Here is a 16,174-nt window from a genome sequence, read left to right as displayed (position 1 = left end):
GCATCAACGGCGAGATACGGTGATACAGTGTGAACCAGCCATGAGTATGTATTCTGTATGTACAACCACATGATATGGTATAATTATAATGTGAACTTGCCATGTTCTTAGCTCGTGTATATACTATACTGAGCTCCATCGTGTGAAGGGCCTGGTATTGTATAGATATGTAGTCTTCCATTGTTTCTTGTAATGTATTATACCTGTGATACATACACTCTGATCTCTGACTATTCATACAGTGTCAGCTTTATTTTAATGGCTGCTGATGTGTCGTGGTGTCTTCGTTTGGCATTCTTGAACATACATTTTTCTTGTTACACTGTTTTCATATAAATTCTATATTTTTCCAATGCTGTAAATCTGGTCTGAATATTATTCATATTTCAGTAGACTTGTACATACAGTGAAACTCAGATAAATCGCCCTCGGATATATCGAACACATGGTTAACTCGAATGGATTTGCTTGGTCCATTCCCACGCCATGATAAATGGCTTTAGATAACTCGACCGAAACCCCGTTAACTCGAACAGTTTTTTGCCAAACGGCTACCGAGACGGTTGTTACTATCGCTTTAGAATATCACTTTATTCCAAGCCATAGAGATAAACATCGACTTTTAGTAGTTTTTAGGCCCCGTTATTACCAACATCGGCAAATATTTTCATTAACGACTTTTTTAATGGTTTGCAAAAATCAAATTTTACCAAAAATCCGCTTAGCGATAAGCCCTCCGAAAGCAAGAAAAGCGAGGTAAAATTTGGATAACTTTAAAGTAATATCGGCAAAATTGATAATGGGTTTTTAATAGTAAAGCAGTTTTGTAATAACTGACTTACTGCAAAATTGATCTTGGTTAAAACACTCGGTAGAAAAATACGTATGTATTTTTTCTGAGCGTTTTAACCGCGTTCAAGTTTTGCCAATTTTAATCTGAGAACGTCCTGGCAGTCACATCACCTAAAGCAACAAACAAATCTCAAGTGATAGAAAAATATCTATACTTTTTGATTAAAAATATTTAAAACTTCACACGAGACACCCTTTAACTTGCAACAAGCAATCTATGCTTTTGATTGATATACAGTTTGTATATGTACATGTATCTACTGATAAATACGTGCACTTATGACTGTCCTGATAACTTGAACGCTCTGATAACTCGAACACTTTTGCTCGGTTCCTTGAAGTTTGAGTTATCCGTGTTTCACTGTATATATATTTTTTACAAGTTGATCAGCATTGAGATGTACCGGATCATGTTAGGCATTTGTTAGCCATTCAAATTGAGCCACATTTACTCTTCGATGGATTTGTTCAATGCATGAACTGTACCGCAGCATGTTTCTCTACCCTGCTGTTCCCACAGGCTCACAGCTATAGCAGCAGTGAAGAGATGGTTGCTGCGGGGGAGATATGTTGTGAGTTAGCGCTGATCCAGAGATCAGAGGCTTGTTGCAATGGCAGAGGTTATGACCCTTCTCTGCAAGTATGCGCGGATGTGGGAGACAGCAGTGATGGGTGTGGAAGTGGAAGCATATGTCCTCTAGGTGAGTGGCTGCCAGATACTTTGTGATAAAAAGTGATGAAACCTTCCATGATTTTTATACTAAAATGTTGCTACATGTAGAGTGAGGCGAAAAATACTTGTAAGCATACTTATTCTATGTACAAAATATTTAGGATAGCTCTAATCAGTCTCCAGTAAGTTATCAATTAATTATCAACTTGTTGTCGATGTCTAGTTCAAGTGTATTCATAAGAATGTTTGACCTCTGTGGCTCAACTCAAATTGGGGTTTGAAGGAGAACTTAGTCCAGTTCTATTGCTTCAAGTCATACAAAAGTTGTCTGGTACGTTGGCTTCTTTTGATTGATGTCGGTCGATGAGTTTAATGCGTTTGACTGTTTGTAGGCTCTTCTGCCCACTGCGATAAATGCGATTTCAATTCCTCCATTTCCTGCTACGCTGTTTCTTCACAAGTGGATGCTAGTGTCAATGATAATCTGAAGCCACCCGCTTCGGATTCCATCTGTAGGACAGAACCAGTGCTAATCTATTCAGGCTTGCGTCTATCAACAAGAGGTAGGTGTATTTGCCTTTAATCTCTCACACTCTTCTATTCCTTTCTTGCATAGGTGTTATATATAATTTTATTGTCAATCTATGGTCAATAACTATGTTGTATATAATCACTAACATTGTCTATAGAATCTTAATCTCGGTTTGTGCTACAGACGTATTGACTTGACCTAAACTTCAGCTGGTTCATTTTTTTACTATCCATAGTATAAGTAGATGTAGAAATGTGTTCTTAACATTTTAGTTTTGCGTTTTGGCTCTTTTTATTGTGGGAAATTTTAATTTTAATTAATAACAAATACTTTATCAGTAAATTAGATAGTTTGAAGGTGATCACTAGGTGTGCTTCAAAACTCTGAATCTGGTCCTCTGCACCATCTTTTATGTATGAAAATGATCAAAACTGCATACTTTCTCTTAGCCTGTCTTGACAAACTGTTGTTTTTGTGGACTTGTCCCCCATCCCCCCCCCCCCCGTTGAGCAGGCGAGCATCACAACAGCTTGTCACAAGACGTACTGCACCTGATGCATCAGCTGCACTTATAGGAGTTGTTCTCTTCCGTCTATGCGGCTTCGTTGCGATGTTATACCGGTTGCTCCATTGGTAATCATAACGAATTTTGCGCAAAAATTTATGTAAAAAAAAAAGATTACAACGTTTAACCAGCGACCAGTCTCTGCGGTAAACTTTAGTAGAATCTGAGAACTTAGGCAATAACAGCAACTAAACATGTCGTTATTTGTGCGCTGAGTCAGTTTTATTTCTATTTTTGTATCAGTCAGTTTTATTTGTTCTTATGGATTTTACTTTCAATTTATTTTATTCTTAAATTTTACTAACGTTTACAACAGAGACTGGTCTTTGGTTAAACGTTGTAATCTTATTTTTTCTACATAAATTTTTGCGCGAAATCTGTTATGATTGCCAATGGAGCAACCGCCATAACATCGCAGCCAAGCCGTATAGGCGGAAGAGAACAACTCCCTTTCAGTGCAGCTGATGCATCAGGTGCAGTACGTCTTGTGACAAGCTGTTGTGTTGCTCGCCCGCTCGACGGAGGAACAACTCCGCAAAAACAACAGTTTGTCAAGACAGGCCAACTTTCCCTACAACCTTATCTTTTCAAGAACAGCTCCCAGTAAAAGTTGTTAGAAAGGTGGAGACAAAAATCCAAACCAATTAAATTTGGTTACTATGTTTTCTGACTGTATGAAATCTTGCTTGTATTGAAGTATGTTAAGGGATAATAACTCCCATGAAGGAATAATAACTCTTGATAGGGTATAATAAAAACTCCTGTGGAGGGATAATAACTCCTGTGGAGAGATAATAACTCCTGCGTAGGAATATTAATTCTTATGTAGAGTATATGTGAAGCATTCAAGCTCAAAGGTTGTGTAAATTGTATTTTCAGTTGTACATACCAGTATTATGTAGTGGGGGAATGCACATTGTACATTGGTAAATGAGGGGTGTATTCATTCATTAGAGCAATACTGTCCATACATACTACTCACCACCTTCATCTTATTCATCTGCAGATGTTGAACTCTTTCCTTGGAGCACATATGAATACTTATTAAGTGCTACTAACAGAGCTGGTACGGCATCAACCAATTATCAATCAGTCAGAACTGCCCAATCAGTCCCTGCAGGTTTAGCCCCGCCCCTAGCAACACTGATTGAAGGAAACCTTTATGTTATACGGTTGGACTGGGTGCCTCCGCTCTACCCTAATGGAGAAATAGTTCAGTATTCATTGTGGCGGAGCACTGGAGGACAGGCTGTTGAAATTCATCGTGGTAAGTTTTAAATTCTTTTTTCTCATCTTTGATATTTTTTCATTATTCTTTTCCCGTTGGTCACTGTTGATGAGCAGTTATTGTACGATAATATTTACTCTAATTCGATTATGAAAACTACCTACAAAACTGTTTGTAAGTTCTCTGTCTAGATAAGACTGCATTGAATTTTTATAAAATTGTTTACCTATTTCAGATCTTGCTGCCTATGCATAGTGGATTTCTCTTCCACTTAGTGATGTGTAATTATTTCATGCTATAATTTCAACTATATCAATCATTTTCTAGCCTATCTGCTTCAATTTTGCTAAAGCTACATGAGCCATCCTAACTTTGATCCTCTTATCTGCTGCTCTATATTTACAGGTTTGGAGTTGACCTACTTAGACAGTACAAATGTTCAGCCTTTTGTCACCTACACATATGTACTTAGAGCATGCACTGTCGTTGGCTGCATTCAGTCAGAACCTGTAAGTATTATTGTTGCTAATTACCTTTGAGCGTCTCCTCTTTTCTGGGTAGGTATGATTACTTATTGCTCATAGGTGTTTCACACCCACAATGTTTTGAACAAGCTGCAATTCGAGTGCCACGTATGGTGGACTAGGCTGCGACCACTATCTTGTAAGCGATGAGAAGGTTCCATCAACGCTTGCTATACACTATTTAGGTTGACGTGGCCACCCAGCAAGCACCGCCTTCACAAGTGTCTCCGCCCACAATAGCTTCATATAATGCTACCGCAGTCTTTCTGGTATGGACTCATCCTGGGGTAGCCAACGGCATAATTCAAAGATACATCATATATGACACTCTGACAGGCTTCAACATTTCCCTGGATACTCTAGAGCTCATCATCACCGGTCAGTGATTGGTTCTTTGCTCGCTGCTTAAATGTGATCTTGTCTGCTCTCACAGCATTGTGTTGAACCATTCTATATGTTCGATTCACAATGCATGTGTTAGAAATACTCTGAACTTGCTAAATTCCTGTTCAGGTTGAACTTGGGTTTTCTTTCTTAGATGGAATCAATTCTAACGTGAACAAGTTGCATTGTTCTACTTTTTGCTACGTGCCATCGATAAGACTGATTAAAGCTGTTTCACTTTGGTTAGAATGCATTTGGGAGTTGTGTTCTTAAAAGTTCCAGTTATATGCTGACAATCTTTCTTCTTCATAAGTTAAACGAGGTTCAACCATTCTAACTGAGGAAGTCAAATGATGGTAGGTAAGGTTTGACTGGAGAACAGTAACTGCTATATGTATTATGTATTCTGACATCATAGTTTTATGATATCGGGCACTTTCGATAACAGCTTGATGTTTACCAAAATGTGCTTTGAAGGAAGTTAAGCCAAGCTAGTCATGGGGAATGTGTAACAGTATGGTAGTTATTCTGGTTCCACATCTGGTACTTTCTCATAAAAGTTTTGTTTCGCTTACGCGAAATTAATTGACCATACATGTAGGTTCCATCAATTTGCTTCATCAGTATCCCTATTTTCACTTATATCCATCTTTAGAGTGTTTTAAAAACATACATATGTAGCTGGCCCAAGTTTATCCGGGTATAACATATCCTTGGTTCAGGAGTTGCATTCACCTGAATGTTGCATCCAAAGGTATTTTGTCAGCACAAAGTTGAAGCAAATTTAATTATGATAAATTTTTCTCCTATTTTAAATGTTTTTCTTCATTCGTTAATTGTTATCTTGTAGGTTTGAAGCCTTACTCAGATCATCTGTATATACTGAGTGCTTGCACTGAGGCTGCCTGTACCAACAGCACTGCTACAAGTGTCACTACTCAGCAGGCTCTCCCTGAAGGTCAGTTTTCAAACCATATTTTCCTCAAATTGTAGTTCATCCCAAGTGATCGCAGAAACTCTATGCACACTAGTTTTGCTTCTATGCTTTTCAGACACTTTTCTTCCAAGATGTTTTATGCATTGCTCATTCTAATCAGCTGTGTTCATATCTATATCCCTAACATTGGTGAGGTATTTAACTTAGTTTTAGATATAATTAATCATCTAAAAATTCATAACTACCTTAATAATTTAGTTTTTGACATATTCTCTTTTCACATTTAGTCATTTACATCTTTATATATAAATGTGAGTGTCTGTCTGTCTGTCCAGTTGTAGCAATAATGTTTTAGCCAAAAAAATCTGCCTCGCAGAGGATTCGATTCCGGAACCTCCAGTTCTGGAAGCGTTTAGCTTATTTGTTAGGCAACGGCATTCAACTGAGTGTAGTGATCAATAATGGTGAAGGTATTCACTACATCGATTAAAGTACGCATAACGATGTTGCGTTACACGTAATGATTAGCCTCCCAGCGGGCATCACTAGGTGAATGCCCGGCATTGCATGGATTATAAAAACAGCTTATAAACTGTTGCCGATAATGTAGTGCGAAGGTAATGTTTATAGGACGCTTTTCATTACCTGTGCAAAGCCGGGCATTATTTATTTATTATTTCATTTTTTATTATTTATTTCAGTATTTAATATGGTGCATTTGTTTTAATGCTATGTATAATTTCTTGTGGTATTTATTAAGTTGTAGTAGGTCTTTTGAAATATAAAACAAATTAAAAAGGAAGGGAATATTTTATCCAATGAACTATGGCTTATAAAACTCACCATAGAACGTAGTGATATCTAACTGTGTTTTCGTTGTCTTTTCTCATTATTTAAGATACTGTTCACTAGGCTTGCTAATAGAGGTTGTCGCTTTTACACTGGAAGCTAGCAATACACATGCATTCTAAAGATAACTCCACTTTTAGTTTGTATTGTAATCTGGTGATTACTCCCTATCAATTATTTAGTTTCCTGTACATTTCCTCTTCTGTCACATGCTGTGCTGTCATGGTTAGAATCGCTCAAGTTATTCTGTTCACGCCACAAGGCAAGTTGACATTGTCAAATGTGTATTCAAGACAAACTTACATCCTTTAACATGATGCTGTTTGTTAGGTGTGCCTAGCCCTGGCTCTGTGATAATATCAAATAAAGCATTGATAATCAGCTGGAGTGCCCCCACCCAACCCAACGGCCTCATAACAGAATACAGGCTGTACAGAGCTGAGGATAGTTACTCAACATTAGTATACGCCGGATATTCTCTGACCTACACAGACTCATCTCTCACTCCTGGCTCTACATACTACTATGTGGTGGAGGTGGGTGATACTCTGTTGCTGCAATGTTTTAAATTAGTAGCCATCTATTTTTATATGAATACATCCTCAAAAATAATATGCTGTATTGTCTTAAAGTGTGTCATGTGTTGGTTGGTTTAAAAGATTCAAACTCAGGCTACTCTCTAGCACGAGTAGCCTGAGTTTCAGTCTTCAATTAGTGTTGAGGAAAGTTCATAAATGTCGGTGTTGGCGCAACTGACCCAGAGCATTTAGTATGTTATCATTTAACTACAGTTGTCCCGGAGTAACAGAGTGAGACGATAAAAACCCTAACTACGCATTTTATGTACTTTTGTTATGGCAACTCATTTAAAACAAGAATTACAGCAGCCAGCACTTTGGAGAACATCATACACATTTAGTAGGATTAAGTTAGGTTAGAGATACTAAAAAACTTCTGGAATATCGTTATAGGTTGTAAATGGGGCGGGCTCAGTCAACAGCTCCTCCCATTCGGTTACACTACCCATCTCAGCTCCTCAAGGATTAGCCACACCTACTCTAGCCCAAGCTCTCAGCCCATACACTATAGAAGTGGAGTGGGCAGTGCTGTTGGATTCCCCTATTATAATTAGTCAATATCAGGTATTTACTACGGTTAAAAGACAACTACATGTATTTAATATGATAGGATTCTCTAAGGCATGTAGCGGGTTATCCAGATGGAGGACTCTTAAGAATTTGTTAACAAAATAATCTGGAAGTGAGGCTGCTAAAAGTCTGTGACACGCAATGAGGCATTTATGCAAATTAGAAGTTTATATTAGCCCGTTTTGTAGGTTGTGCTGAATGCAGGCAGCCTCGATGAGCTAACAGTATCAGTAGTAGCAGGATCTCAGGTTCAGAGGCTTTCTTACAATGTCTCTGGTCTCACTCCTTATACACTGTATTCTGTGAGGATTGGAGCCTGTTTCCAGGATGTTAATAACTCTTGTGTGAGAGGTAACAATTTTGTCTTGTTTTGTTTTTTCTTTTGCTCTAAGCAAAGATATTAGTTTCAGTTCTTTTGGAATATTGGAGTCTGCAATGACTATACATCATCAAGTATGTGATCAAGTATGAAAGTGGAAGTAATCTGAAACATGGATAGCCAAGTATAAACTTTATTATCCATTAATTGTATCATTTGCTGTAAGTTGAGGATGTAACCATGGTTACGACTTGATCCTTGTTTGTCCTTTTGTTACACCCTGTGTCCAGTTATAGCAATTAAAAACCTAGCAATGGAAAATCTGCTTGGCACTTAATTTGATCTCTGGACTTCCAAATCTAGAGACGGCGAAGTTAACCATTAAGCTACACTGATACAATGGATTCCTTGGGCAAATAGTCATTGCATTGGTTAAGATACTCATGTTTAAAGCGCTTGCTTGGGGTTAATAACTAGCACCGTTGATCATCACGCATAAACAATTGTTAAGCTGGCCCAAAACACGGGTATTGTTTGAGTAAAGGTTTTAGCAAAGATCTAGCTTTCCAGGTGAGTTACTGAAATTCATTATGTAATTATTCTATCACCTGTGCAATGCCAGGCATTCAGTTAGCATATATATACATACAAGAATAAGATAATCGAAAACGTGATGTGATGATAGTTATTAACTAATGTGGGAAGATAAATCCTAAAAGCACAAAACAAGTGCGCACACATATACACTAACACAGTAATAGCTGTTTTACTACAAATCTGTACCCTGGCAGTCTAGTGTGCTGTGAGAGACTGCCATAAAAGTTGATGAAGTTTTGGGAATAACTATGTACGTAATTATTCGGAAATGCCGAAAGATGCGAGTGTCGCAAGTTGACGCAAGTGTTAGAGTGCTGGTTTACCAAATGTCATGAGTTCAAATCCTGTCTGACGCAATATTTTTCCAACATGTGAAAATTGCTTAGGATGGATGGACACGGCTCTTATTATAGTAAAGACTGTTGTATATTGTATACACCAGTTATGAAGCGACTTCTGTAGCATTTGCTTTAATTTACATGAACGGTTGATTACAGGTTGCAGCTTGTTTTAATGGTCATTTGTAACTTTTACATATAACTGCAAGGTTCCAAAATAGCAGTAGTTTTTATTTAGGGCAGTTTTGAAATGTGGTCTCAGTGGTCATATCGGTGTCAATTCTTAGGAGACATATCAAAGCATGTCAGTATTGTCATATAAGGTTATTTCAATACAGGATATTATCATTTGCGCTAGTAGCTGTCTAGAGCTTACTGATAAATCTAGAAGGTGCACAAACAGTGGTGAATAGGCGAGGTTGGTTGATCATTTGTAGGGCCGGCTGTATATGTGACCACACTTGAGGCAGTAGCAGTCAACCTCTCGGCTCCCGTCCTTGCCCCACTCCCACCAGACTCAGTTCGCATCACATGGAAACCACCAGAGCTCGCCAATGGTGTTATAGAGAGCTACATTGTGATGAGAAGGTTTCAGGGATCCGAGTCTATGATTATATTTGTTGGGGACAATGTGACGTTTCTCACTGTAGATGCTGATTCAGGTAAACAGGAGCTATATAAAGTACACCTTTTATTTGTGTATACTCTCAGCTGACTTGATGTTGCCTCACATGATCAGACTCAGCCAAGAGCTGGGTAAGCTGGGTGTTTGCTTTAACACGGTGTTATGAAACCAGACATACTCGAAACTTGCTCATTTCCACATTTGTGTTGCGGGTTTAAAATATTGCGTAAACTATGCCCAGAATATTTATGTTTATCTTTATACACAAATGGCAAACATCATTTTCTATTTCGTGGCACCAACATGCTACATCCACCATCGTACGTTTCAGTTTATGAACTTTCTATCATTACAACCTACAGTTCACTATCTTAATTATCCCAACTCCTCCGCAATACTATTAGATTATCAACTTTTAACACACGGCTGTTCAACTCGCTCAATAATTCCTGATTTCTGTGTCTTCTCATTTTGTTTTCTTTTGGACTGTAACAAAAACATCACTTTGTTGATGATTACCAATGCAAATAACAAGTTATACAGACGTACATATGTACATACATATGTATGTACATATGTATGTATGTACATACATATGTACATACATATGTACATACATATGTACATACATATGTACATACATATGTACATACATATGTACATACATGAAACGACCACTGGTGGTGACTGTTTATAAATTGTGAAAACTTTGTTGTAAACAGGACTGTATTCTCTGATTGCAAGTTGGGGCGGCAAATGTTAGGCGACTATTTATGAACATTTGGGGGTTTGGAGGGGATGGTGTAAGCCCACCCGCCCAACAGGTTTCTTTCATGTAGGGCCTCAACCGGGCCTCTCGTGTGGTTTTAAAAACTTTTATCGGAAAGTATAGGGTAAATATTTTTCTATTAAATGAGATTTGTTTGTTTTAGTTGATGTGACTGCCAGGACGTTTTCAGATTAAAATAGGCTAAACTTGACCGCAGTTAAAACTCTCAGAAAAAAAGATATCTTTTTCTTTTGAGCGTTTCAACAAAGATCAATTTTGCCGATTTTATTTTGTTCATCCGAAGGTTTCCACCCTTTGGATGGGACATGGCTAAGCGGATGTTTGGTGAAACTTGACCTTTTGCAAACTTTTATAAAAGTCGTTAACAAGAATATTTGCCAATCATGATAATCATGGCGCCTAAGAACTACTAAAAGTTGATGTTTGTCTCTATGGCTTGGAATAAAGTGATATTCCACAGCGATAAAAACTGTCCCCGTAGCCGCTGGGCAAATAACTGTTTGAGTTAATGATGTTGAGGTCGAGTTATCTAAAGCAATTTATCATTAGGTGGGAGCAGATCAAACAAATCCGTTTGAGTTAACCAAGTGTTTGAGATGAAATTAATTTTTACATGTTATCCGACGGCGAGTTATTCGAGTTTGACTGTACCTAGCTGCCGAAAATCTTAAAAAGTAGGAGCGGCTAAGCCGACCGGCCAGCCGCCTCAGGGAATACGAGCCTGATTGTATACGCAAGTTAATCTCTCCGACGATGTGAAGTTTAGGAGATCTCAGGTCATTATAATCTTATGATAAATAATTTATAATTAATTTGCCCTACCATTAGAATATCTGATTGTATCTTCATCTTATTAGGACTCTTTTGCAGAGCTTCAACCTTACCTTCAGTACGAATATCGGGTTGGCGTCACAAATGGTGCTGGTGAGACCATGAGCCAATGGGCATCAGTTACTACCCCTGAGGCTCCGCCCACGGCTCCCACTTTAACCACTGTGTCTCCATTAGGGCCATACAGTTTACGGATGTCTTGGACTCCACCTATCCAACCAAATGGAATTCTCTCTAGTATGTACTTTACTATACATAGTGCATCACTAGAGCTATCCTAGTCATCTGACTGTATTATAGCTGTCATAGTTATTATACACCTGAACTAGTATGGTTCAGTTGACAACTCTGTTATATTGGTTTGTGTAGTGTGTCTGTTGGGTCGATAATACAGGGCACAGATGTGTGTATTTTATGTATAGTATGTTTCTTATTTAGTATGGCTATATACATTAACATATGATGCTCACCTTAGAGCGTAGTGATATCTAACTGTGTTTTCTTTCTTTTTTTTCACATTATTCAAGATACTGTTCACTAGGCTTGCCAAAAGAGGTTGTCCTTTTGACACCGGAAGTTGGCAGTAAGCATGCATTCTAGTGATTGTACTCACGGTGATGACGCAGCGGGCTTGTCAGTTAATGAATATCAATTTCATTCACCGTCTAGTTCTCCTTCGTGTCGCTTCTAACCTTGTACATGGAGTATGCTTGTGTACCTACTTCGAGCTTTAATAGAGCTAACCAACATTATGTAGCTTCAAAGCATCACATACAGTATTGCGGAAAAGTTGAGAAAGTATTGAGTTAGAGCCATAAAGGTAACTGCTGACGAGTACACACATTATGTTGAGTTGCATAAGCTCAAATTTTGTCAATTAATCTTTATCAATCAAGTTGGCTACATCAGATTCCTTGATTATGCGCCAAAAAATTCTTTTTTGGAAGAAATTTGTTTTCACATCATTTTACTCGCTAGACTGAGCCAAAGTATGCAGGATACAGAATAAAAGGTATGCATGCATTTTCTTTATGACTGGACACGAGTCGCCCCTCTGTCTATAATGATAGCCAATCATAATGCATAGCACTTTTGGTTAGAATCATAGGAGCACAGGCTGGGCTTATATACCATAACCATGAACTCTGCTGGAGAATATTTCAGCTACTCTTCTCAGTGTTGCTAATCTACAAACACTTGAATGCTGAACAAAGCTGAAAGTGTTGATGTTTGTTAGTGGAGATTAGGATTCTTTATTTTGCACACACGACTACTTGCATTGTCTCCCCTTTCTTTACAGAATATATTGTCGAATATCAGGAAACCTCTCAAGAGCCGACCTTCTCATTTCCAATAAAGACCTTAAATCTACCCGCAACATTTATTTCTACGACATTCAGTGGTCTTAGCGCCTACACTGTGTATAGAGTGCGGGTGGTAGCTGTGAACAGTGCTGGTAGTGCGAGCAGTGCATGGACTCAGGCTAGAACTCTGGAGAGTACACCAGATGGAATAAGGCTATTGGAGTGGCAGCCAAGGGAGAATGGAAGAAGCATCTTGCTAAGTTGGTTGGCTCCAGGTAGGCTGAATATACATGTACCACTTTGTGTGCTTGGGTCGTTTCTGCTTTAGTTACCAAGCATACTACGGCTTCCTCAGTTTTCATTTTTAAACCTACCGTAGGTTTCGGACTATTAGCCGCTAATTTTTTGTGATGATTTGAGCCATGCGGCTTATATAAGGGTGCGACTATTCTGTCGCTTTTTCTTTCACCGCCAGGACGCATTGACCAGAATCTCTGGTTAGTGCGCCTCTAGCAGTGAAAGAAAATACGAAACAATGCCTAACGATACTGTTCCGTTAGGCACTAGGTTAAAAAGCGTCGGTTAATACGAAATAGTGGCGTTAGGCACTGTTTCATTTTAAACAGCAAGGTTGCTGCCGGGTTAAAAAGCACCGTCCTGAGCTCTGCGGCTTATACAAAGGTGCGGCTTATGTATTGTTAATAATGTTTTATTATCGTTTGTTAGAAAATAAAGCAGATGCAGCTTATATAGGGGTGCGGTTTATGGTCCAAAAAGTACGGTAGTTTTTTCTATTCTTTTTTATTCCCATTCCATTATTTTTGTGCTCCTCCATCATCTAGTTTAAACTTGATCCAATTTAGGCTTCTTTCACCTAGAAATTGGAGGCGTCTTTCGATATTGTTTTTAGTCTCAGCCATATTGGTGTAATTTTTGTCTGTCTTTTTTGGATTTGCACACCATACAACTAATTTTTTGCTCTACCACTCTGCGTTCTGGTTGTAACTGAGTTTGTTTTTCTAATAATGATATTTCTAGCTTCAGCTAGTTACGTCCCCTTTTCATAGCAAATGGTTGATTTTATCATATTTGATATTTTTCATTGAAGACTTGAAAATGACTGCAGTATTTTTGTTTCTGCTGATTTGGTGTTACTGGTAGTTTTAGCTTGTCCTAAGCTTTGCAAGCCAGGCCCTAGTTTTGCAATGTACTTTATTTTACACACACAGAAAAGGCAAACGGACAGATTGTGGAGTACATTCTGAAGGAGTTGGATGCTGAATACCCTCTCTATAGAGGTTTAGATACAGAGTTTGTCTACCTGCGGCTTCAGCCTTACACTAACTACACACTCAGGCTAGAGGTGTGTACTACTGCGGGATGTACTCAGGGTCCTTGGCAGATAGTGACTACAGCTGAAACCCCGCCTGACAATCAACCGATACCTACACTTGGCTCAGTGGAAAGCACTAGGGTAACACTAAGGTAATAGCATTCTTCTAAATCGAGTTGTATTATCTATGATAATGCAACTCCATTTTCCAGCTTATTGGTAAAGGCAATATCTGTCAAATCTGCAAATTTTGTTTTGTGACTGTTGACAATTTGTTGTTCTTGTCTAGTTCAGTTCAGCTTTTTTATATCTCTTGCATTTTATGTACCAAAACTAGATGCCTGCTTTTTACAATCTTCAGATGGGGTCCGCCACTTAATCCGTATGGCCGGATAACTAAATATGAGGTTCTTAGGCTATCTATGGGAAGACTGGCTAAAAGAGAAACATCTCCCACCATTGTATATTTTACTAATGACACCATGTTGGAGATGTATGAATACATAGATGAAGGGCTACTTCCATTCAGCAGGTATAATATTTAGTGTCGTCTTCTCAACTTTGATCACCTATTACTCTAAGAGACTCAATCTATATATAAATTTCTTAAAGTTAGTGGTATGTTTGTAGTTTTAGCTACAGCTATTAAAATCTTGGAATAAAACATCCATATCACAGAAGATTTGATCTCAAACCTTTCGGTTTGCCCGTCTGACACCTTACCAATTCAGCCACACGAGCTTGATGTATTCATTAGGCGAGATATATATGAGAGCAAATTTTCTACTGCTCTCCGTCACGACGTAATGTGAGGGCGTAACATTAGGATATCTGTAGCTCTTATTAGTAAGCTTAACTCAAATTATCCATTGGCAATGTGCCAGGCTAATAGCGAGCGGCAGGCAACTCTCATTACCTTTCATTGTTTATAAGCTGATTTTTAATACCCGGACTACGCCGAGTAGCACAGCTAGTGCTTTAATGTAGGAGCTTCCCAAACATTATTCATTGTGAGGCTGTGAACAGTCTTTGTATTCATCAGACGTTGAACCAACAGTTTGTAGCCTTACTTGCCTTTTAAGGGTTGTACCCTTTTTGAATAATAAAAATATGCTTTATCTTTAGACATTTAATCTAGCATTAGCTAGGTATAAATTTTAATCTTTTTTTGCAGAACTTTAAATTTAAGTTATGATCAATTGGAGGTTAATTAAAATTCCAAAGATTCATTTCTTTACATGTCCCAAACACAATTGCTATTCGCATCTAGAGTTTTTGTCTTAGTCAAACTGTAGGATGATGAGTATGTGTGGGCTTAACACCAACCATTTGGGAGTTGTAACACACTGCTAGTTTCATTTTTAACGTTAAATGCAGGTTGTTTGACAAGCGATTCCTCCCTGATGTTAGCATGATTAGCAGTTGGCAGACTTATCGTACCTTCTATTCGTTGGCTTTATTAACATCGCTGACTCGTTTCTTGCAGCTACCACTACAGGATAAGAAGTAGCAATTCTAAAGGACATGTTGAAAGTGACTGGTTGGAGGTAGAAACAGATGAGTCCGCTCCAACTGGTGTCCTCCCACCCACCATCTCTCATTATGGTATGTAGCCCCAGACATTGCACTTGTACCTCCTTTACACCTTGAAATATTCACTGTATCTAGCATATTGCTATCCAAGCTTTAATATTTGCATGCTTATTCATTTCATTTATATTTGCTTTGGCCACATGACGTACATGTATACTGGTTTAGAGCAAGTCACATGCAATGAAGTGGTAATAAAACTTATATAGTCTGTCAGGGTGTTTGTCTGGACCTTATATTATTCGCTACTACATTGTTCTATCTTGAACATAAAGTATATTTGATTTACAGGATCATCATTTGACAAGCTGCTCATAACATGGAATGAACCAATAACAAGTAACGGGATCATAAAATCGTATCAGCTAACTCGTGACGAAGAAACGCCATGGAGTTTTGGCGCAAGTGACATCAAGGTAGCTACTTTCCATTACCCCGCTACAAGATTTTGGTATTCTTATTCTAGTTTTATGGAAAGTTTCCTATAAACAGTTTTGATGAATAATAATTATGTTGAGATCGCACTACAAATCACTACAAGTAATTTAATATAATGTGTTAAAGGTAAATCACATTACATAACTGGATCATGTAAAATGTGATGTAGATGTCACACTGTTACATATTTATCACATGTGCATGTACCGTACTTTTCAGACTATTAGCCGCTACTTTTTCTGATGTTTTAAACCATGCGGCTTATTTAAGGGTGCGGCTATTCTGTGGGTTTTCTTTCACCGCTAGCGCACATTAAC

General features: G+C 38.2%; 1 protein-coding gene across 1 annotated transcript in view; it reads left to right on the top strand.

Moving 5' to 3' along the window:
• The window catches only part of LOC137400473 (usherin-like), a 108,377-nt gene that overhangs the window by 72,357 nt on the left and 19,846 nt on the right, over positions 1–16,174 (top strand). The window contains 16 exon segments of the mRNA XM_068086797.1: positions 1,373–1,553; positions 1,918–2,088; positions 3,629–3,889; positions 4,256–4,434; positions 4,560–4,752; positions 5,609–5,716; positions 6,875–7,080; positions 7,516–7,686; positions 7,881–8,043; positions 9,384–9,608; positions 11,232–11,429; positions 12,493–12,771; positions 13,726–13,981; positions 14,191–14,361; positions 15,316–15,434; positions 15,711–15,835. Coding sequence (XP_067942898.1) covers positions 1,373–1,553; positions 1,918–2,088; positions 3,629–3,889; positions 4,256–4,434; positions 4,560–4,752; positions 5,609–5,716; positions 6,875–7,080; positions 7,516–7,686; positions 7,881–8,043; positions 9,384–9,608; positions 11,232–11,429; positions 12,493–12,771; positions 13,726–13,981; positions 14,191–14,361; positions 15,316–15,434; positions 15,711–15,835 — 3,006 coding nt within the window.

Source organism: Watersipora subatra, chromosome 7 (assembly GCF_963576615.1).
Source record: "Watersipora subatra chromosome 7, tzWatSuba1.1, whole genome shotgun sequence".
NCBI classification, from domain to species: domain Eukaryota; kingdom Metazoa; phylum Bryozoa; class Gymnolaemata; order Cheilostomatida; family Watersiporidae; genus Watersipora; species Watersipora subatra.
The sequence above is the reverse complement of the archived record's forward strand: the minus strand, read 5'-3'. Positions and strand labels throughout refer to the sequence as shown.